This window comes from Phyllobates terribilis, unplaced genomic scaffold, assembly GCF_046119375.1.
Source record: "Phyllobates terribilis strain yellow unplaced genomic scaffold, ASM4611937v1 Scaffold_5__5_contigs__length_657084704, whole genome shotgun sequence".
NCBI classification, from domain to species: Eukaryota; Metazoa; Chordata; class Amphibia; order Anura; family Dendrobatidae; genus Phyllobates; species Phyllobates terribilis.
The window spans coordinates 378783006-378806769 of NW_027362765.1; the positions used below are offsets into that span (position 1 = coordinate 378783006).

Consider the following 23764-nt stretch of genomic DNA (forward strand, 5'->3'; position numbering starts at 1 on the left):
TTGCTGTGTCTCTTTCTCTGCACGTTCTCAATACAATGCTGTGTTCCCATCCCCTTGCACCTTGATGTCTCTATTCTTGCAGTCTGTCTCTTGCTCATTATCTCTATATATGATGCCCTTTCTCTCTTCTATAATGTCTCTCCATATCCCGGTCTGATTTTTGCAGCATGGGTGTCTCTCTCTGCCACTTGTGTTATATGACTGTGTCCCATCTCGCTGCCCCTGACGGTCTCTTGTAAGATCAGGGGGTCTCATTCTACCCTCGGGGCTGTCTCTGTCCATCTCTCTCTCTCGGATCGTCCCCATATAAAGTCATCCTGCGGTCTGATTTTCTGTAAGCGTCTCTCTTTCTGTCCGTGCATCTCTCGCGCTCTCGTCCCCATATAAAGTCATCTCCCGTCTCCCCCCGGGGCCGCGCTCACAAACACCTTATTGTGTACAAAACATCTTGGGTTTTGGCAGAGCCGGTAATGCACTTCTCCCCCCGGGTCACGGAGCGAACTGGAGGCTTTATTAGAAAAATACAAAAACCTCGCTGCGCATCATTAACCCTCCGCTGACCGGCGCAGCCTCCTCCTCCGCGGCCGTGGTGGTGGCGGCGGCACAGACGTACGTGTCGAGCTCTTGGCTCCAGGAACACAATACATAACCCACTTTAAGCAGCATTAAACCTATAGTCCGCATCCTTTCAATTTTCTGCACAGCTCATTGCTCTCTGTTATCAGCCAGTCCGGCTAATACGATTTAAAAAGCTGCAGATTTGGAATAGGAAATCCTAAAAACAAAAGAAAAGAAAATCCCTCCCTCCTTATTTCATAACTGCCCCCCAAACCATCATATGTTCCCCTGGGGTGCTATTACCAGCTGTTATCAGCAGCTCCCCTTATAATGCTGTGGACTGTAGGTTCAGTGTGTTCTGGAAGGAAACGCTGAAAAGTTTCTGCCACTTTCTAACAATTTCTCGCCGTTTCCATGATCGCCGCTTGCTGTCAGTAAATGGAAACTTTTTCGCTGACGTCCAGAAATTGAAACCAGCTTCTCACAGCTGAAGGTGGGTTACAAATCCTTAGAAAGCCAAGCCTCTCTCCCGCTGGACGTCTGTTACAATGCATCAGAGCCGGTGAAATGTAGCAGCCGGGAGTCCAAATTAGATGCAATTGTAACAAACTCTCAGCTGTGAGAAGTCTTAGGTCCTTATGGGGTTTTTCAGTCAGTGGATATGCTTTTCCACTTGCTGACAGCACAGATCTTGAGAAACGGTGAAGAATTGTAGAAAAAAAGTTGCAGAACTTTGCATTATCCCCTGATCAGCCTTCGTCTATATCAATCTTAAAGAACACATCCCCTTTAAGCCGAGTCATGTGACCAGAACCGCCATATTACTCCATGACGTATCTGGAATGTTCACAGCCGGCGACCCATTAACCCTTGCAGGCCATAACCTGCCGCACTCCTTTACACCCAAACCTGCAGAATCCCCAATGGGGAGAGCGACCCGCAGAGCGTCAGTTCGTTAACCCCTTTCCTGCTGTCCGGTGGGGCCGCATTATGCTCAGTCTCTTCCGCGGCCTCTAAAGTTCATCTCTGATTTTCCTGGCGACTCTTCTCCTCTGCTGCCTTCCGGACGGTTTCTTGGTCCCTTCATTCCCGGAGGTCGCGGTCCTGGACGTTTCCCTGCCGGTCCTGGAGGGTTTGTCTTCTGCTTCCTTGGCTTTACTCACCTCCCCCGTCACTATGCGTTTTGCTTTAATTCTTTCCTTTCAAGGGGAAAAAAAAACAAAACGCATCAGTACAGGACGCCATATTGATGACGCCAGCCGATGCAGCAGATATTTGCAATGCAGCCTGTCGTCCATTAATTCCTCCATGTCCAGATGACGTCACCAGGAGGTGAGGACGTCACCAGGAGGTGAGGACGTCATAGGTTTCTTAGGCTGTGCTTTCTTAGGCTCCCTGATGTTCACATCTGCGCTCTCTTGCGCTTCCATTTTTAACAGTCGGATATCACATCCATGTGATGGAATCCGCTGCACAATGGACACCAGAGGCGCCTGGCGGACCCCACTGACTTATAGGGGTGGTCCGTCAGGGTCTATGGTTTTGACTGGAAAAAAAAAAAATAATTATATATATATATATATATATATATATATATATATATATATATATATATATGCTCAGCTTATTAATCCTCTCCTGTCCCCTCCCAAGTGCTGCTTATATCACTCTCCATATACATTCTATTCTGGCCATACAGACATGTGACCGCTGCAGCCAATCACAGGGGCTGGTCACCTGTGTGGCCAGGGATTGCCTGCAATGATCACATGCCCGTATGGGTGGAAGAAGAAGCACAAAGGTTGTATGGGACCCAGGTAGTACTAGAAGATGAGGGTCAAGGGTATATTTTGTATATTTTTAAATATTCTTGGCCAGTTAAAAGTTAGCGTGGACATCCCCTTTAAGTAAAAATAGTTGAAGGCGACTTAGTATAAATAATGCATTTTAGAGGGAAGTTTGAGAAGATGCAAGAAAAAGGTAAAACTTATTAAATAACATGATAGGAGCATAACTTTTCTGAAAATGTAGAAAAAACGGTGTGAAAACAAGGCAGGCGGGTGTACAGGACGCGGGTCCGGCTCTGACATTTACTCAGCACTGGTGTTACCTGTTCTGCATGTTCTGCCGATCCCGTGAACCACAATGTGATCGCACATCTTCTCCCCTGTGTCACGGCACGAACCCCGTGGGCATTCTCACCTCCCGAACTGAATAGGACCAGGCGGCCGCAGCGGGGGCGGATCTCTGCCTGCTCGTAAAATACAGAGGATTAAATGAACATTTTTAATAACCATTTATTTGACTAATATATATATATATAGATTGGCGCCAAATTTAAACACCGCTCTGCTGATTGGTGGCGGCCGCGACCAATCAGCGAGATTGGCGCAAAATTTAAACAACGCTCTGCTGATTGGTCGCGGTCGCTGGCCGCGACCAATCTGCATTATTGGCGCCAAATTTAAACACCCCTCTGCTGATTGCTCCTGACCGCCAGCTGCGACCAATCAGCGATATTGCCGCCAAATTTAAACACCGCTCTGCTGATTGGTCACGGTCGCGACTAATCAGCGATCCTATCGCCAAATTTAAACAAGCTCTCCGGTCCTCACTAACACAGTTCGCTGATTGGTCGCGGCCGCCACCCGCGACCAATCACCCATATTGCAAATTTAAACTCCGCTCTGCTGATTGCGCCCGGTCGGCCGCATACATATTCTAGAATACCCGATGCGTTAGAATCGGGCCACCATCTAGTATAATATATATATATATATATAATTTTTTTAAATTTTTTTTTTTACTGCAAATAGACAAAAAAAAGTTCTGATACAGAGCGCCAAATCCCCTGCACACATAAGTTTATGGAAGTCTCATTTCATGCAGACACCACTAGAGGAAGTGTAGAGCACACTGCATACAACACTGAACTCAATAATAGCACTGTATGCACAAAGCTCCTCGGCTCCCCCTAGTGGTGGCAACAGGCAGAATTTTATAATTTGGAGCCCTGACTTTTTTTCTTTTTGGAAGGCTAATTTTGGACATAATAATAAGGAGTACTAAAGTGGGGATATTAACGTCACACTCAACTGCACAGCAAAGAGCAGCTGAACGTTATTCTACTCCTCTCTGTTATCAGCCGTTTCAGGGCAGGAGGAAGACTGCAGCTTTCTTCAATTAAATGATCAACAGAGAGTTTGCTTTTCTGATTTTTTACTGTAAGATCATTATTATTTGTACATGGATTCCAGCCTTTTGCTCATATAGCTTTACTTTTGCATTTGATAATCCAGAACATTTGATAATGTGCCACTTTTTGCTTTTTTTTATTATTGGATAATTTAAAAGTAATGCAAAGTTTTGGGGTCTTTTTTTATCATAATTTCTAAAATCCTTGGTGGTCTAGGGGTATAAAAAGGGTTATTTGTAGATTCCTTGGCAGTGTAATGTGGTAAAGGGGTTCATTTTATGTTCCCTGGTGTTCCAAGGCAGCAAATTGTAAATTCAGACGTTCTGTTCTTAGAATCCCTCCTTTAAAAATGGAGCCTTGTGCATCTGCCCAGTTTGCCACCCCCCAAACCAAATGTCAGCCAATCAGACAGAGGAGCGTCTTAATTAGCATAAAGAACGAGCTCAAGTTCCCGTTTTTCAGATATTCTGGTTTATCATACAGTTAAAAAAAATAAAGGATATTTGAGGAATTCATTCTTTCAAAGACTTCGCTGCAGAATTTGCCGTGAAATAAATAATATTTTTAGATAAACCACAAAATACAGATGATGATTTATGTGTTGAAATTTCTTTTCGCGTCTTTAGTTGTTTTTGTGTTATTGTTACCGGCTGCTCTTCACTATAATACATCAGCAGCATTACCTACAGGCGACCAGTGGTACTGCAAACGACCCCCCCCCCCAAAAAAAAAAGCTACTACATCTACAAATCTCACACTCACTGTGACCGTCGTCCCGTCCAGTTCTGTGAACAAGAGATCGCCCCCCAGAAAGTCGTCATTCAGATAAAGCAGCCCACTAAGGCAGAATAAATCAGAGAGAGTTTATGGATATCAGTCCTAATTAAACTAATGCCAAGTCCCTTTTAAAAGGGAAGGTGACATGTCAGAAGATCGCACTGATGGAGGATCTGTGGCCTGTAAAGAAGAGTAACAAATTGCTAGAAGTCTCCCATTCACTTCAATGGGACTGTAACACAGATTTAAAGGGTATGGACCCACATGGGGGCATTTGTTTTTCCTTTAAACACATTAATTTTGGGATAAAAATACATTTTTGCATTTGGCTTTTTTTTTTTCCTCTTTGTTTTCCTGTACATTGTTGGCTGTAAAATGAGGTAACTGAAAATCCATCAGTGAGCTCCTCTTGATCTGTAACTCTTTTCTCTGTCTTTTTTTCTGAATTCCGTGCTGATTTATAACCACATGAAAGTTGAGCTGAAGTTTGTGGTCATAAATCAGCTGAGAGGAGCTAAGAGCAAGACAGATAAAAGTTAGAAATGTCAGAACGAGCTCGCGGATAGATTCTCAGTTAACTCATTCTGCAGACAGTAAAGTGCAGGGAAACAAAGAGCCTGTACAAGCCAAACGGTGCACAATTTCTAATAACTTATTTTTAGCCCAAATTACATGCATTATAGTTAAAATGTAAAAAAAAAAAAATAGACCTCTGGATGCGTCTGTGTCCGTTAAGGCTTTATATGTTCTTCCCAGGACAACGATCCCATCTACTTGGACTATCCAGCGAAAATTGGGACTGTTGGCAAGTAGGTGCATGATCACTTTAGGAGGTTGATGACCTTTGTGAACAATTATTTACATGTATTTGGGGCTAAAAATCAATTTTGCAATTGGATTTCATGCAAAATTGTGCACAATTTGCCTTCTATAGCCTCTGTGTTGCACTGTCTATTGCTGGCTGCAGACTGAGTTAACTGAGAATCCGTCAGTGAGCTCTCTATCACCCACCTATAGTCTCTGTGGATATACGCAGGGGGCTCCCGCCAGCACTCCTTCTCTTCGGGGTCCAGGATACAATTGTCTGCATGAACGGGGTGACTGAGATCGGAGCGCCCCTCCTGATCTCCTGACAGTAAAAAGAAGAGACGACATATAGGGAAGTATATAATGCCGGCCATAGTGATAGACCGCAGGGGCCTCACTTACCCTCAATGGCCGAGCGGCACACAAGCTGCGAGTACGAGAAATGCAACGTCCCCGTCTCAAAGTACGACTGCGTCAGAACACGAGCGCGCTCCGTGGCGTGGTACAGAAACTGAGCGCGGTTGCGATCCACCGATCCAGAGGAGACAATCTGTAAAGAGATCCTCCGAATCAGGGAAGTTACCAGTAATCAGCAATAATTACCAAACAGGAGCCATATTATCCCAAACCTAAGGCCTAAGGTATGAGGAGTTTTTCAAGCAGAAACTGCTGCAGCAAACCACTAATTTTTTGGAAAGTTTCTCTTTTTCCTGAATAGTTTTGGAAAAGTTTTTTTTTTTCTTCTTGAAGAGTTTATTTGCAGCCTTCTGATTGGACAGTGCCAAGTCTCTTCACAACTTATTTAATTTCCTTCCAGGCGTTTTTCAAAATCTCTTCAAGAAAAAAAAAAAAAAAAAAATCTCCCAAAAAACTTCTCCCATTAACAGCAAAATGGATTTGCTATAGAAGTTAATTGGGATAGCTTTGTAACAGTTTTTGAGAAAGATTTTGGGAGTAAAGCTTCTAAAAAGTTATTAAATGACTACACTCTAAAGGGGATGTGCACATGATGCTATTTTTTTGCTGAGTTTTTGGACCAGAATCCCAAGTTTTTGAAGAGTGTGCACAAAGCCTTAACGCTGGGTGACGAGCCCGCAGACGGCACCATGCAGCATTCATCGGCGGAGGCAGCCATCTTGGTGCAGTCAGTCGGTCAGGGCAGACTGGTGGACGGACCCGCTCTTACTGCCCCAGATCGGTACCTGAAGGGCTTGTAGGACGGTCAAGCCTTGGATTTGCTCATGGGACGTGTGAGGGGATCGTCTTCTCTTTGACGCTTCTCCGGAGGCTTCTGCTTCCTGGGCGTGGATAGAAGATACGCAGAGAACATCGTAACAACCTTGGTCACTTTGGTGTTCATTATTCCAGCACAAAATGAAAACTACCAAATGATCAGGCAGAGCGCCCATGAAGCAATCTGCCCAGTCATAGAGGCGGATCTCCATGACCATTGCAGCACATATTCACCCCGGGCATGAAACGTTCACTGCTGATCTCTGGTGGTGGCACCATCATAGTGGGGCGCCCATCGGACCACTTATGACATGATTGCAGGGTGCCGATGGGCTGCCATGGCGGGGGGGGGTGTTCCAATAGGAGACTGCGATTCTCACTACCTGCTGCGATCGTCGCAGGATCAAGTCCACTATAGAAACTCAAAAAAAATACAGCGAAAAATGAAAAAAAGAAACGTCTTACAAAAATATTTTTGAAAAATTCCAGTCACCCCCTTTTCTCTATTAAAAAAAAAATATATAAATTTCCTCTTCTACAAAAGTCCAATCTATCAAAATATACCGGGTCATTTTTTACCAATCGATGCCGTAAAAATAAACCCTGTCCCAAAAAAATCCCCCAAAAAACAACAATGTCGGCATTGCATTTTCTTCTACACTATTTTACTAGACTTGGGAATTTTTTTCCAATTTTCCAGTACATTATATGGTAAAGTGAAGACAAAGCCTCATGTTGCGGAAGAAAAAAAGATGGAAAAATAAAAAGTTCTGGGAGGGAGGAAAAAAATTACTGTGCAAAAATAAAGGGGTTAACCCCGTATCTTAGAGTACCAGGAAAGCGGACATTAACCCCTCGTCCACCAGGGGACCTGCAACTGCTCTCCCACCATCTCCTCCACGTACCTGCACGAGTCCAAGCAATGCCTCGCACTCCTCGTCAGTAAGGACTCCATCCATGGTGACTCTGGAGGTCCCGTTCATCTGCCGGGGGGTCATTGTGACCGTCACCTCCTCGTATGGGAGATGTCCTACAGAACACGACGCGCGTTTACTGGTCGTGGCATCCAATGACGTGTAAAAGTGCGCGGCCATATACGCATCTGTCTATACCGTCACATGGTGACAGCACGAAACATGGCACTGCGGCACAATAAGCCGCACACGTCATCACCGCACGCGCAGGACCTACCGCCCGCCTCCTCTGCAGACGCTTGCGCAGGACTCACTGCCCGTGCAGTACTCACCGCACGTGCAGGACTCACCGTATGCGCAGTACTCACCGCCCGCCTCCTCTGCAGTCGCTCTCTCAGCCCTAGTTGAAAAACAAAACAAAAAAAATTTATACAGAGTAAATCTGTGATCTGATTTTTGATTGGCGCAGTGGTGCGGCGCCCCGGGCAAAACCCAGTAATAATAGTCCGCGAGCGCCCCCTTACAACAAATAATTTCCCCTTCAAAAAGTATTAATATCCTTTTAAAAGGTAATACAACCCCTGGCAAAAATTATGGAATCACCGGGCTCGGAGGATGTTCATTCAGTTGTTTAATGTTGTTGAAAAAAAGCAGATCACAGACATGGCACAAAACTAAAGTCATTTCAAATGGCAACTTTAGGGCTTTAAGAAATACTAAAAGAAATCAAGAAAAAAAATGTGGTAATCAGTAAGGGTAATTTTTTTCAGACCAAGCGGAGGGAAAAAATTATGGAATCACTCAATTCTGAGGAAAAAAATTATGGAATCACCCTGTAAATTTTCATTTCCAAAACTAACACCTGCATCAAATTAGATCTGCTGGTTAGTCTGCATCTAAAAAGGAGTGATCACACCTTGGAGAGCTCTTGCACCAAGTAGACTGACATGAATCATGGCTCCAACACGACAGATGTCAATTGAAACAAAGGAGAGGATTATCAAACTCTTAGAAGAAGGTAAATCGTCATGCAATGAACATCCTCCGAGCCCGGTGATTCCATAATTTTTGCCAGGGGTTGTAATGCGGAAAAAGTAATAATGCCCCCCCTCCCCGTCTTGTAGCGTGGACGGAGAGCAGTGCGGCTTTTGGTCAGAAGTTTGGGGCATCTTAGGCTATGTTCACACATTGCAATTTTTTTCAGTGTTTTTTTCATGTGTTTTTATTTCCAACTGGGTTTTACAGTACCAGCAAAGTCTATGAGATTCCAGAAATCTCATGAACCCATCATGTTTTTTTTTTTCGTTCAGTATTTTCTCCTTTGCATGGTTTATTTTGCAGAATAGAGCGTGTCACTTCTTTCAACGTTTTTTGGAAGTAATGGGTGTTGAAACGTTGAAAAAAAGTCAGGTTTTTCAGTGTTTTTTGTGCCAAAACCAGAATGAGATTTTTTTTTTTCCACTGAACTTTATGTACATGCATAAAGAGAAAAATCCTGAACAACCTCCTGGCAAGAGATCAGGTTTTGCTGCAGAAAAAAAAACTGCAATGTATGAACATAGCCTTAGGCGTCACTCACACCGCTGCTAATTTATTCTTTTTCTTTAGAAACCTGCGCCCCTGCGGCCCCCCAATGTAACCCCACTGCTGCTGAGCCTTAGGGGGGGTGACCTCACCTGATTCTCTCTCGAAGACTCTCTGGGATAATTTCCTCTGGAGTCCAAAGATCCTAAAAAGACAGAGGGTCACAATTATAAGAACCGGCCGCAGACAAGAAAATGGCGTCGAGGGGAGGGTGTTGGGGGCTTGAATGCTTTTTCCCACAGTTGTGCAATATTTATAGAATAGGGAATAAGTTACTGATCGCTGGGGGTCTGAACATTAAGAATCCAGTATGATCCCAAGGGGGGCGCTATTCCCAGCAGTCTCAGAGAATGGATGGTGCGGAGGTGACGCATGCGTAGCTCTGCTCCATTCAGATCAGGATCTACAGGGGCCGCCTGTTCTTGGGATTGTTGGGGGTCCCAGTGGTAAGACCCCCAGTAATCAGTGAGTTATCTCTTACCCTATGGAACATTGAATTGTGGGAATTCCCCTTTAAATTGATGCACAGCAGAGACACGGTCAGGCGATTGTATAGGGTGTCGCATTGTAGGACACCTCACAGGTTATATATAGTGTTGAGCCACCCCCGTAGTGTTCGGGTTCGGTTCGGTTCGGTTCGTCGAACACCGTTAAAACCAATGGCAGGCAAACAAAAACACATAGAAAACACCTTCAAAGGTGTCCAAAAGCTGACAAACTGCTCAGAAGACACAACTAACACATGGAAAAGTGACAAGTACATATAGTCATGCGAAAAGAAAAGAGGTGGAGGAGTAAAAGGAGGGGGAGACACAGATATAGGCATGTCATGCTCTTCTAAAATCAAGAAAGGCTGGAGAAAAATCTAAAATCAGCCTACCAACACCCAGACGTCGTGACAACAAAATTAAAAAAAGAAACATCTTTAGGTAGAATGGGGGTTCCATTCAGAACACTTTCCTTACAAGACGTAGTGGTATCCCCGTTGTGAGTTGTGCCAAAAACGGAACCCAATACATTCGGACTAATCCACCATTTGTCATATCCAAGGGGCAGGTCAGTAAACGACAACATCGACCCGGAACCAAGTACAGTAGTATATACTGTACATCCTTTGACAAGGCAATCAGGCGGATCAAGAAGTTGGGAAGGGTCACCCTAATGGCCAAAACAGACATTGATGCGGCGTTCCGGTTACTTACTACCTGTGCCTCCGAATAGTGTCCACCTATTGGGCTGCTTCGGGGAAGGACCATACTATATAGATCGCTGTTTGCCCATGGGGTGCTCCAGATCCAGCTCACTATTTGAGGCGTTTAGTTGCTTCCTCGAATGGGTCGACATGGACATTTCTAAGGGGGCACATATTATCCATTACCTCGACAACTTCTTATGCCTGGGCCCAAAAGATTCGCCACAGTGTGAATACACGCGGTAGTCCACCTGTGAGAAGGAGAGAGCTGGAGGGAGAGCGGACACCACAGAGCCGAGGGGTTAGATGGAGAACGTAAGAAGGAAAGAGGGCGAGGGAGGTAAGGGAGTACAGTGGAAGGCCGACCTGAGCTCCCAAACGTTCCTGCTGGGCGGGGAACAGCCCTGGGAAGAAAAGCCGCTTGCGCATCCCTTTTAGGTTACGGGCGCGAGCGGGCAGAGGGACTACGCTGGAGTGCAAAGCCAACACGGCCAGGCCGTTCCTGCCTGTGCGACCTCCGTGTCACCGGGTTTGTGCCAGAGCCGCGGTGGACCCTGACGGCCATCCCCCCTCTCCCAATACTGGTGCCTGTCCGCTGGTGGGTCGAGATCCCCCGCGGTGGAGGCAGGTCTAAGCTCTGTAATTTAAATTGGCTCTGTAATTTGAATGAATACACTTTAAATCCTTTTACAAGGATCTATTGGAGCGAAAGTCTGGTGCCAGCAGCCGCGGTAATTCCAGCTCCAGTAGCGTCCACTAAAGCTGCTGCAGTTAAAAAGCTTTTATAAGGATCGAGCTTGGCGGTCCACCGCAAGGCGTCCTACCGCCAGTCCCAGCCCCTTTGCCTTGGGGCGCCTCCCCGATGTCCAAAGCACAGGTGGTGTAGCTTGCTTAACAGCTGGGCTACTCCGCTGACTAGCAGACACTGCTACTAGGCCCAAAGTATTGCCTGGGCTAGATGCAGTTAAAAATTTGTAATTAGATCTACAGGCGGTGTAGCTTGCTTAACAGCAGGGCTACTCCGCTGACTAGCAGACACTGCTACTAGGCCCAAAGTATTGCCTGGGCTAGATGCAGTAAAAAATTGTTATTAGATACACAGGTGGTGTAGCTTGCTTCAGATGGGCTACTCCGCTGACTAGCATACACTGCTACAGGCCCAAAAGGATTGGCTGGCTTACATGCAGTAAAAAATTGTTATTAGATACACAGGTGGTGTAGCTTGCTTCAGATGGGCTACTCTGCTGACCAGCAGACACTGCTACAGGTCCAAAAGGATTGGCTGAGCTACATTTCGCCAAATGCTGTGAAAAACACTTGCACAGCACTGGCACAGACCTGCCTGGCAAAAAGTGCTAGGAACTGCTGTAACCTAGCCCTCAAAAGGGCTGTAATTAGGTTTAGGGAGTAGGGACTAGTTCTATCTCTCTATGTAACTGGAAATTCGCTCGCAATTCACACAGTTATACTGTATAGCGCCCACAGCAGCAGCGGTGCCATCTAACATTCAGCTGCAGCAGTGAGAAAATGGTGGCGAAGGGGAAAATGGCTGGGTCTTATAGGGCAAGGACATGTGACATACACTGCCAATGACACATGCCGTTGCTTGTGTGAAAAAAAACCACTTCGCCGCGTGTGTGCGCTGCTGATAGGCTGACAGACTGCACCGCCCCATTGTAAATGCGGGACAGAAAAAAAATGGAGATCGGCATTATTTCTGGCACTTAGCCTCGCTCTTCCCACTGCCCTGTAGCGGTGGCAGTGGGGTAATAGGGCTGGGGTTGATGTCAGCTTATAATGCCAGCTGACATCAAGCCCAGGTTAGTAATGGAGAGGCGTCTATAAGACACCCCCATTACTAACCCCATAGTCAAAGTTAAAAAAAACCCACAAACACCCAGAATAAAGTCCTTAATTGAAATAAAGACACATTCCTTTAATGTTCTAAATTAAACCCTTCTTACCGTATCGCCCATTCCAGCTGAAGCCAATGATCTCCTGCAATAAAAATAAAATAATAAACCAACCTCATCCTTACCTTTCCATGGTTCCCAGGACAGCTTCAGTTCTGCTACATTGACATGACAGGCTGGACCGCAGCAGAACGCTGCCATCCAGCTTGCCATGCCGCAGACACTGAGAAGCTCCTCAGTGTCTGGCTGTGACGGCATCCAGATGAGCCGAGTTCATGTCCAATGAACCCAGCTCACCTCATGCACGTCACTGACAGCGTGGGAGAATTCTCCTGCGCTCACCGCTTGAGCAGAATTCTCCCACGCTGGGATGGCATTGAGATGACAGGCTGTATCGCAGCAGCGCGCTACCATCCAGCTTGTCATCCTTCAGAGACACTGCAGAGCGCTTGCTGATTTATCGGCTATTACTGCCCCTTCCATGCTTGCGCTCTGCAGTGTCTCTGAAGGATGACGAGCTGGATGGTAGCGCTCTGCTGCGATCCAGCCTGTCATCTCAATGCCATCCCAGCGTGGGAGAATTCTCCTGCTCAAGCGGTGACTTCATTTGCCGGCACCGCATGAGCAGGAGTATTCTCCCACGCTGTCAGTGACGTGCATGAGGTGAGCTGAGTTCATTGGACATGAACTCGGCTCATCTGGATGCCGTCACAGCGAGACACTAAGGAGCTTCACTGAGGAGCTTCTCAGTGTCTGCGGGATGACAGGCTGGATGGCAGCGGTCTGCTGCGCTCCAGCCTGTCATGTGAATGTAGCAGAGCTGAAGCCGTCCTGGGAACCATGGAAAGGTAAGGATGAGGTTGGTTTATTATTTTACTTTTATTGCAGAAGACATTGGCTTCAGCTGGAATGGGCGATACGGTAAGCAGGGTTTAATTTAGAACATTAAAGGAATGTGTCTTTATTTCAATTAAAGGACTTTATTCTGGGTGTTTGTGTTTTTTTTTAACTTTGACAATGGGGTTAGTAATGGGGGTGTCTTATAGACGCCTCTCCATTACTAACCTGGGCTTGATGTCAGCTGGCATTATAAGCTGACATCAACCCCAGCTCTATTACCCCACTGCCACCGCTACAGGGCAGTGGGAAGAGCGAGGCTAAGTGCCAGAATTGGCGCATCCTATGGATGCGCCATTTCTGGGGTGGCTGACGGCTGGTGTTTCTAGCCTGGGAGGGGGCCAATATTCATGGCACCCTTCCTGGGCTATTAATATCAGCCCCCAGCTGTCTGCCTAGCCTTTGCTAGCTATTAAAATAGGGGGGACCCCATGTCATTTTTTCTGGGGTCCCCCCATTTTAATAGCTAGTAAAGGCTAGGTATTCAGCAGGGGGCTCATATTAGTAGCCTGGGAAGCTCCGTGGGTATTACCCCCTTCCCAGGCTTCAAACATCTGCCCCAGCTGTCTGCTTAACCTCCGCTAGAGACTAAAATTACGGGGAACCCCACGCCAATTTTTTTTTTAAATAAATCCTTTATTTTAACACTAAATGACAAGTACAGTAATCAACACTATCACTGTACTTATTATATATGTGACTGACATGTTTCTATCTATCTAATCTATGTGTGAAGCTCTATTCTTTCTGTTCTAAATTGTGGGGTACCGGTGTATGCCGCTGCTGAATTGCCGGCTTTTCATGTTTCACTGTGAGCACTGTTCCCATCGATTTGGGCAACCACTGTAATGCCACAACCACCATGGCTGTGACATTACAGTGAGTGGCAGACAATCCCTGCATGATTGGTGCTCTAAATAGCGCCAGACATGCAGGACGGGGACCCGAGCTCCCGCCCGAGCATCTCGAAAGTACTCGGCGAGCTCCAAGCATCTCGAGTACCGAGCAGTGGCGAGCATGCTCGCTCATCACTAATTAACAGTATTACTGTGAAAAAATCCAGTTACGCTTTTGGTGCCTGAACAGTTATCGAACATAACCTCGAACAGCCGAATTTTTTGCAAATAGAGTTCGTCGAACGACTCGAACACCACCCAAAACAGCTCGAATTTGAGATTGGCGAACAGTTTGAGTCGAACAACGCTCATCTCTAGTTATATACTAAGCTCATCAGCAACACAATTATGTCCTGTGCTGATAGTTTGCTACAATGTATCAGTGCAGGGAAAATGTATCATTGATACAACCCTCTGTTGCTAGAATAGGATGGGTAAGTATTAGGTCTGTACAGGAGCCTGTGCACAAGAATGTTCCCTTTCATTGACACCAAGCTGAGAGCTTGGAAAAAAAAAAAAGGGAAATGTCTATTACTTGCAATTTAAAGAGGTTGTCCACCTTTAATGATTTTTTTTAACTTAAATGCATGTGTTTGAGGCTATAAATCATTAAAAATGTTGCACCGTTCGCCTTCTATAGCCTTTTTATAGCACTGTCTATTGCTGCAGAATGGGTTAACTGAGAATCGGCCAGTGAGCTCTCTTTGACGGTCTAACGGGGAGTTCGTAACTCTTTTATCGGTCTGTGCAGGAAAATAAAGAGCCAATAAAAGCTGAATGCTGCAAAATTTTTAATGAAACCCAAGTGCAAAAATTATTTTTAACCCCAAATACATGAGTCTGAGTAAAAAAAAAAAATAAATAATTGACCCCAAAAGGAGGATAACCTCTATAATGATACATTGATTACTTCTAATTTGCTTCAGTCGGGAAAACTATTATTGCTCTAATACCTCACAAATGAGACAGGCAGTTTTACAAATAGTCTTGTTTGAAAATCTACCGTTTTGTGTACACAGGTCTTATGCAGAGCTATGTTACATGTTACAAATTCCATATCCATCGATAAAATAAGAAAAAGGAGACCAAATAAGGTCCGGATCGGAGCACCCGAGGTTCGTGTGTAGTCTGTGACCACGGAGGCGCTGCAGCAGCCGCCACCACCGCACAGACGCTGCAGACACAAATGCAAATTTTGCACGTTTTATGTCCTTTGCATTGGAGCAATAATAGGAGCTGCGAATTGCAAAAGTTTGCACAACCTTTCATTTCTATCCACGTCCCCAGGAACATTGTAATAAAACGATGAATGAATAAATGTGTCTGACCGGATCCTGAAAGTCGATGCCCAGGTTCTCCATGACGTAATACAACAGCTTCTTCTCGGACAGCGCCTGGCGCACATAGGACGCGATGTTCTGCAGAGCAAGACACAAATCATAATCTTATAACTCCGAAGCTTGCGGCACCGCCCCGAGGAATGGGGGGAAAAAAGTGGGAAAAATTAAAGGAACTTTCCATAATTAACAGCGAGTAATACTGAGAGGACGGATTTTCTCATTGATGCCGAGGAATCAGTGACTGCGCTGTCTGTTAGAATCTGAAATAGTGTGATATCCTCGTTCTTCAGGCTGAGCTGTCCCTCCTCCATGCTTTATACTGCAGCTTTGCTAGGCTTGTGGAGATCACAGAAAAGATAAAAAATTACAGCTTAGCTCCAGTCTATTAGAGACTGGTGTGATATCCATTCCCTGTCTCCTCCATGCTTTGTACTGCAGCGCAGCTTTTGGGGATTGTCTTGTAAGTAAAAGAAGCAGCGATGATCAGTGACTACAGTTTAGTTTCTCTGTCTATTCGAGGCTAAGATTACCTAATGTCTTCCCCCTTGGCTTGCCATCCCTTACGTATCATCCTCCATGCTTTATACTGCATCTCTGCTTTCTGCGATTGGCTGATGGAGATCAATTTAAGCTCTGGAAACAGAGATGATCAATGACATCAGCTTAGCTACACTGTTTGTTTGAGTCTACGATGGTCTGATATCCACCCCCGTCCCATAAGAGGCTCAAACTGCTGATCTGTCCCCCCCCCCATGCTTTATACTGCAGCTTTGATTTCCAAGCTTTCCAAGACTGGCTTGTGGGGAACAAGTGCAACTCAAGACACAGCGATGATCAGCTTACTGTACCGACCGTTAAAGCCTGAAGTAGTCTGATATGCACACCCTGTCTCATAAGCAGCTGCTGCTGATCATCTGCCCCTCTTCCATACTTTATACTGCAGCATTGCTTTTTGAGATTGATTTGTGGAGATCACATAGATGCAACCAGTTATTAAAGGTCACTTTTCCCCATATAATGTAATTATTAAACCTTGCTCGGGACAAACATGCTGCAGTCGGGGACGGACATCTGGAATGGGCACATACTTGGTTATTACCTCGCGTGCTCGGATCTCACTTGTGCTTTGCAGGTTCTGCTCATATCCGTGGAGACTTTCCAGCACGGTCTCATTATGTGGATGGAAAAGTAGCAGCGACCGTGCGATCTGCACAGCCGACTTCCAGTCCCCAACTGTAAAGACAGAAGGACAAGAGGGAGAACAGTCCTGCAACCAAGCCTGCAGCTGCGCCAACCTTGGCACTTAATGAGACTACAATTCCCAGCATGCCCTGATGAGCAGCAGCCATCAGGACATATTGGGAGTTGTAGTTTTTCACAATACAAGGTGACGCACAGCCAGGAGAAGACTACTTACGTTGGGCATATCCTCGCTGGAGCAGCTGCAGATGAGATACGAGGACGTCCTGGGCGGAGCGCTTCTGTCCCGGCGTTAATGACACCTCGAGGGAGCACCGCTGCTTACACTGCAAGACCCGAGTGTAATATTCTGGGGGACAAAAGTAAAAAACGGTCACACGGTCATTTACTCCATGCACATCCAAAGCTGTTCCAAAATTCTGCAAATCACCCTTGGAAACTGACTGCAGTTTATAGTCATGTTTTTGTGATCACACCATGTGTGAACATCAATATAAAAGGACCGGGAGAGCGGACCGGGAGAGCGGACCGGGGGAGCGGACCGGGGGAGCGGACCGGGGGAGCGGACCGGGGGAGCGGACCGGGAGAGCGGACCGGGAGAGCGGACCGGGGGAGCGGACCGGGGGAGCGGACCGGGAGAGCGGACCGGGAGAGCGGACCGGGAGAGCGGACCGGGAGAGCGGACCGGGAGAGCGGACCGGGAGACGGCAGGTCATGGACCGGCACAGAAAACATCTACAGATACCTGCAATGACCTCGGGGAAGTCTCGGTGGGTTTCATTCTCGTGCTCTCGTAATCCCTCACAGAGGGTCTGGCAATCGTGGAGCGTAGACAGACAGGAGCTCAGAGACTCCTCCAGCCTCAGGACGGCGGTGGTGGGACGCTCCTGAGATAGTAATGGCAACGCTTGGGCAAACACAGCCTGGGATAAGAGGACACCATGGTGGTCAGCAGAGATGAGCAAAATCAAGAGTAATGGATGCCAATGAAGACGAGGAACACGGTGACTTGTAGCCTCAGCTGTTACCTTGTATGGGGGCTCCTCCAGGTCTCGGAAGCTTTGTTCTTTAACCCCTTTCATGGTGCGATACCGGGTAACATCACCTTGGATCTGTTCATGATGGGGGTTCCTCACATAGAAAGTGTAGGCAGCGGCAGCCGCTTCATCCAATTCCTCCAACTGTGAAAGATGAAGGAAAAGCAGACGTAGGTCAATCCCACCAGAAATTAGACTTCAGCTCCATCAGAATCTAAAGCCCTTGACCCCCATTCACCAAGACCGGCATTTTTTACACCAGTCCCGATGAGGGGACAGGATGGAATGTGAAGCATGACTATTAACAAATGAAACGTTAACCCTTAGACCTCAGTCCAGAGTCTCTCACCCAAATCAGTTCTCATACTTTGGACTGACGAGGGGCAATAGCCCGAAACATCGTGTCTGCAAATTGAGATTCTGATTTGGCTTTTATCCTAAGTTATATTGCACGACTCGTTAAAGGGTCGACTATGACTTGTAGGATTGCTGCTTCCAACAGGTGGCGCTATAGAGTTCAAGTCCTTTTCCTCTCTGAAGAGGCAATTTGCATATTAAGAAATGAGGCATGTCTGACAAGTGGCGTATGCCTCAGCCTCACCTCGCCACAAAAAGTAGGATTTGGAACACCGATGCTGGTCATGAATTAGACGAGCGGGAGTCGCCAGGCCTCATACCAGTTCAGCCCAGTTTGGCAGAGTAAGTGAAGATGGTGTAAAAAAATGGCAAAAATCGTTACATTTTTGTGTAGTCTCACATTTACAAAAATGTTGCAACTTTTCAAAGCTTTTTAATCCAGAATTCTTAAGTAAAAGCTTCGAAGAATAAGAGCCACTGTCTTCTTCTTTCCAGGACCTAGAGCCAATGATACCATGACCTAGAGTTAATGATGCCTCCATCCCACCAGAATCTAGATCAGGGGCGGACACACCATTGGTGCAACTTGTGCAGTCTCATAGGGGCCCAAAATGTCAGGGGGCAGGGCCGTAACTACAACCGGGGCCCCAACCACCCAAGGGGCCCCAAACTGATGGTAAAAAATTGTATTTTAATATTTTAATTTCTCAAAAAATACCCAGCTCCTATATTCCTGTCACACAATGTCACCCGGAGGACAGGAGAGACTATCATTTCAATAATTTCCAGGAGCTCTGCCAGCTGTCAATGAATGGAAACCTGCACTGGCCTGGAGAGTCTCATAGCACAAGATGTGTAACAATATGTTAGTCTGGAGATCACAGAGAGTTGGCGAGGCCGGCGCAGTGCACACTGACTGTAACACTCAGCATCATTGAGAGGAGACAGTCTCAGCAGACACAAAGATCTCTGTGACAAACTGTGAGAAGCCCGGCTGCTATTTAATAAACATATACAGTTATTTGAAAATTGTCCAATATTTGGAATTATTCACCTTATTAATTTTCCAAACATATTCACTGAATATTTAACTTCTAAAACTTGCATCATAAACAACAATATCTATTAAAGGTCATGCGGAACGTGGTGAAGCCTGTGTGCTGTATACAACAAAGCGTAGCAGCTTCACCACGTTCCGCACAACCTCTAGTGATTGAAATGTTGAGGGGCCCCACTATGAAGTTTTGCCCCGGGGCCCCGAAGTTTATAGTTAGGGCACTGTCAGGGGGCCACGTCCACCTCCAAAACAGCTTGGGTCACAGACACATGGGATGCAAAGGGCCCATATACTGTTCTTGCACAGGGACCCTCATTTGTTTGGGTCCGTCCTTGACCTAAAGTCAATGATACCTTCATCACCCAACAATTTAGGGCCATATATGCATCCTACTAGAACCTAGACCAATAATACTTCCATACGACCAGAATCTACTGTAGAGCCAATGACACCTCCATCCCACCAGGCCCAAAAGCCAATGTTACTTCACATCCCACCAGGACCTAGAGCCAATGTTACTTACCCCACATCCCACCAGGACCTAGAGCCAATGTTACTTACCCCACATCCCACCAGGACCTAGAGCCAATGTTACTTACCCCACATCCCACCAGGACCTAGAGCCAATGTTACTTACCCCACATCCCACCAGGACCTAGAGCCAATGTTACTTACCCCACATCCCACCAGGACCTAGACTCAATGTTATCCCACCAGGACCTAGAGCCAATGTTTCCTCACATCCCACCAGGACCTAGAGCCAATGTTTCCTCACATCCCACATCTATCAGACTCCTAAACAGCAAACCTGGACGTGTTCAGGAGTCAGATCCAGATGTGCTGATGATACTCGGCTTTCCCAGAAATGGTCGGATGAGGTTTCAGTAACTGGACCGAAGTGAATAAATGAAGAATTGATGGTGGTCAGATATTTACCCCGAGACGCTACAGCCTATGTGGGCGCTTTTCCCCTCTTTGGTTAATTATTGTACATTTTCAATTTTGTTTTATTTTCTGTCTCCATAAACAGACGGCGCCTCCCCATCCCCCACCATATACACATCCACTGTGCAAGCCCCTACATGGCAGAAATGCATTCTGGGCAGTTAACCCCTTGGATCATTTTCCTGGACAGCTTTCCAAAAATCACCACCAGCAAAGAATGCTCTTCCTGCAGAGTATTGCATTATACCATACATGATAACTGTCACCTCTGTACCCCCAAAATCCAGTATTAGTTTATGGGACCCCTTAAGTAAAATATCCCTGATTCCCTGCAGATCATAGCATTTCAGCAGACACTCTGGTTGTGGTGTACAAGCCTGGATTGCAGACTATCACAATTTTTCACCAGTGTTTGCATCTTTGGAACCAACTGCAGAACATCCCACCCAGAACAGTAGTTTACTCTTTCCTACCCTGCAGAGTATTGCATCTAACAACTGCATCTGTGACAACCAGTTACACACTGACTGCATGCAAAGCAATCTACCCACGAGTGGGACCCATTTCTGGACTGCAGACTATTGCACCAGAGTCATTGCAACCTCCTAAGCAGACTATTGTAACAGTGTCATTGCATCCTTCTGAAGGCTAATGCACCAGTGTCATGGCACCCTCCTACAGACTATTGCACCCTCATTACACCCTCCTACAGGCTATTGCACCAGTGTCACTGCACCCATCTGCAATGTACTGCACCCTCCTGCAGACTATTGCACCATCACTATATATAACACCCTGACCTATAAGTGGTTCTCAGTGATGCCACACTGCAGGCAGCCCCCTGACGCCCCTTCTGTGCTGCAGACTATCGCCCTGTCTCACCCTGTAATGGGCCACTTGCAGGTAGTTGTAGGGCGCCCCCTTATGGAAGGTCTTCTCCGTGTCCTGGGTCAGGCGGTATAGGGAGGGCTCCCCCAGCTGCAGGCGCTCGCAGCTCAGCAGACAGTCCGCTCTCTCCATCACCGCCTCCTCCAGTCGGGCCCCTCGGAGCCCACATTCCTCCCCGCATCTCAGCCGCACTCCCCGCACCTCCTGCAGGCTCCGCAGCGCCCCCCACAGCTTGTCCCGGGCCTCCGACCACTCTCCCTTGGAAAAGAGAGAGACCCCATCCCAGAGCAACTCATCGGGGGGCTGCAGAGCCAGAGAGTGCACAAGGCCGAGGAGCAGGAGAGGGGCCTGCATGCTGGGGGGCTGCCGGGGAACCAGGGAGGAGAGGCCCAGCCAAATCTGACATCCCCAACCGGAGGAGGAGGAGGAGGAGGAGGAGGAGGCCGGGGGAGGGGAGAGGGGGCAGGTGAGGAGCAACGTGGACGAGAGCCGGGGGCACACAGGAGGCAGAAAGTCATAAAGAGACGAAACAACGGAACAACTGGAAAGAAACAAGAAGAAGCAAGAAAAGAAACAATGTAACAACTGCAGAGAAGAGGAAAGAAACAATGTAACAACTGTAGAGAAGAGGAAATAATGTAACAACTGTAGAGAAGAGGAAATAATGTAACAACTGCTGAGGAAATGAACAATGTAACAACTACAGAGAAGAGGGAAGAAACAATGTAACAACTGAAAGAAAAAACAACAACAATGTAGCAACTGCAGAGAAGAGGAAAGAAGAAACAATGTAACAACTACAGAGAAGAGGGAAGAAAAATGTAACAACTACAGAGAAGAAACAATGTAACAACTGCAGAGAAGCAGAAAGAAACAATGTAACAACTACAGAGACGAAACAATGTAACAACTACAGGGAAGAAACAATGTAACGACTACAGAGAAGAGGGAAGCAACAATGTAACAACCACAGGGGTGAAACAATGTAACAACTGCAGAGAAGAGGGAAGAAACAATGTAACAACTGCAGAGAAGCGGGAAGAAACAATGTAACAACTGTAGAGAAGAGGAAATAATGTAACAACTGCTGAGGAAAGGAACAATGTAACAACTACAGAGAAGAGGGAAGAAACAATGTAACAACTGAAAGAAAAAAATAACAACAATGTAGCAACTGCAGAGAAGAGGAAAGAAGAAACAATGTAACAACTACAGAGAAGAGGGAAGAAACAATGTAACAACTACAGGGAAGAAACAATGTAACAACTGCAGAGAAGCAGAAAGAAACAATGTAACAACTACAGAGAAGAAACAATGTAACAACTACAGGGAAGAAACAATGTAACGAGAAGAGGGAAGAAACAATGTAACAACCACAGGGGTGAAACAATGTAACAACTACAGAGAAGAGGGAAGAAACAATGTAACAACTGCAGAGAAGAGGGAAGAAACAATGTAACAACTGCAGAGAAGAGGGAAGAAACAATGTAACAACTACAGAGAAGAGGGAAGAAACAATGTAACAACTACAGAGAAGAGGGAAGAAACCATGTAACAACTACAGGGAAGAAACAATGTAACAACTGCAGAGAAGCGGGAAGAAACAATGTAACAACTGTAGAGAAGAGGAAATAATGTAACAACTGCTGAGGAAAGGAACAATGTAACAACTACAGAGAAGAGGGAAGAAACAATGTAACAACTGAAAGAAAAAAAAACAACAACAATGTAGCAACTGCAGAGAAGAGGAAAGAAGAAACAATGTAACAACTACAGAGAAGAGGGAAGAAACAATGTAGCAACTACAGAGAAGAAACAATGTAACAACTACAGGGAAGAAACAATGTAACGAGAAGAGGGAAGAAACAATGTAACAACCACAGGGGTGAAACAATGTAACAACTACAGAGAAGAGGGAAGAAACAATGTAACAACTGCAGAGAAGAGGGAAGAAACAATGTAACAACTACAGAGAAGAGGGAAGAAACAATGTAACAACTACAGAGAAGAGGGAAGAAACCATGTAACAACTGCAGGGAAGAAACAATGTAACAACTACAGACAAGAGATAAGAAACCATGTAACAACTACAGGGAAGAAACAATGTAACAACTGCAGAGAAGAGGAAAGAAACAATGTAACAACTGTAGAGAAGAGGAAATAATGTAACAACTGCTGAGGAAAGGAACAATGTAACAACTACAGAGAAGAGGGAAGAAACAATGTAGCAACTGCAGAGAAGAGGAAAGAAGAAACAATGTAACAACTGCAGAGAAGCAGAAAGAAACAATGTAACAACTACAGAGAAGAAACAATGTAACAACTACAGGGAAGAAACAATGTAACAACTACAGGGAAGAGGGAAGAAACAATGTAACAACTACAGAGAAGAGGGAAGAAACAATGTAGCAACTGCAGAGAAAAGGGAAGAAACAATGTAACAACTGCAGAGAAGAGATAAACAATGTAACAACTGCAGAGAAGAGATAAGAAACCATGTAACAACTACAGGGAAGAAACAATGTAACAACTGCAGAGAAGAGATAAGAAACCATGTAACAACTACAGGGAAGAAACAATGTAACAACTGCAGAGAAGAGATAAGAAACCATGTAACAACTACAGGGAAGAAACAATGTAACAACTGCAGAGAAGAGATAAGAAACCATGTAACAACTACAGGGAAGAAACAATGTAACAACTGCAGAGAAGAGGAAAGAAACAATGTAACAACTACAGAGAAGAGGAAATAATGTAACAACTGCTGAGGAAAGGAACAATGTAACAACTACAGGGAAGAGGGAAGAAACAATATAACAACTACAGAGAAGAGGGAAGAAACAATGTAACAACTACAGAGAAGAGGGAAGAAACAATGTAACAACTACAGGGAAGAGGGAAGAAACAATGTAACAACTACAGGGAAGAGGAAATAATGTAACAACTGCTGAGGAAAGGAACAATGTAACAACT

At 45.8% G+C, this 23764-nt stretch overlaps 1 protein-coding gene across 1 annotated transcript; it reads right to left on the minus strand.

Moving 5' to 3' along the window:
- Positions 1-489: 489 nt before the first annotated feature.
- Positions 490-21240, minus strand: P3H3 (prolyl 3-hydroxylase 3). Its single transcript, XM_073684863.1, has 15 exons — positions 20786-21240; positions 17536-17688; positions 17253-17430; positions 16725-16856; positions 16407-16540; positions 15296-15385; positions 9162-9214; positions 7854-7885; positions 7477-7601; positions 6541-6636; positions 5741-5888; positions 5543-5660; positions 4517-4592; positions 2669-2809; positions 490-1757 (listed from the first exon to the last, which is right to left on the minus strand). Exons 1-15 carry the CDS (start codon positions 21143-21145, stop codon positions 1572-1574), a joined length of 2022 nt encoding a protein of 673 aa, XP_073540964.1. The 5' UTR covers positions 21146-21240; the 3' UTR covers positions 490-1571.
- Between the last annotated feature and the right edge of the window lie 2524 nt (positions 21241-23764).

What these genes read in the sequence shown, in the direction of transcription:
- P3H3 (XM_073684863.1), bottom strand. Translation starts at nt 21,145, where the DNA reads ATGCAGGCCCCTCTCCTGCTCCTCGGCCTTGTGCACTCTCTGGCTCTG. An exon ending in CCAGCGAGGATATGCCCAAC is followed by an intron (nt 16,541 to 16,724) that starts GTAAGTAGTCTT and finishes CTGTCTTTACAG; the next exon opens with TTGGGGACTGGAAGTCGGCT. An exon ending in AGTCTTCGAGAGAGAATCAG is followed by an intron (nt 7,886 to 9,161) that starts GTGAGGTCACCC and finishes TTTTTCAACTAG; the next exon opens with GGCTGAGAGAGCGACTGCAG.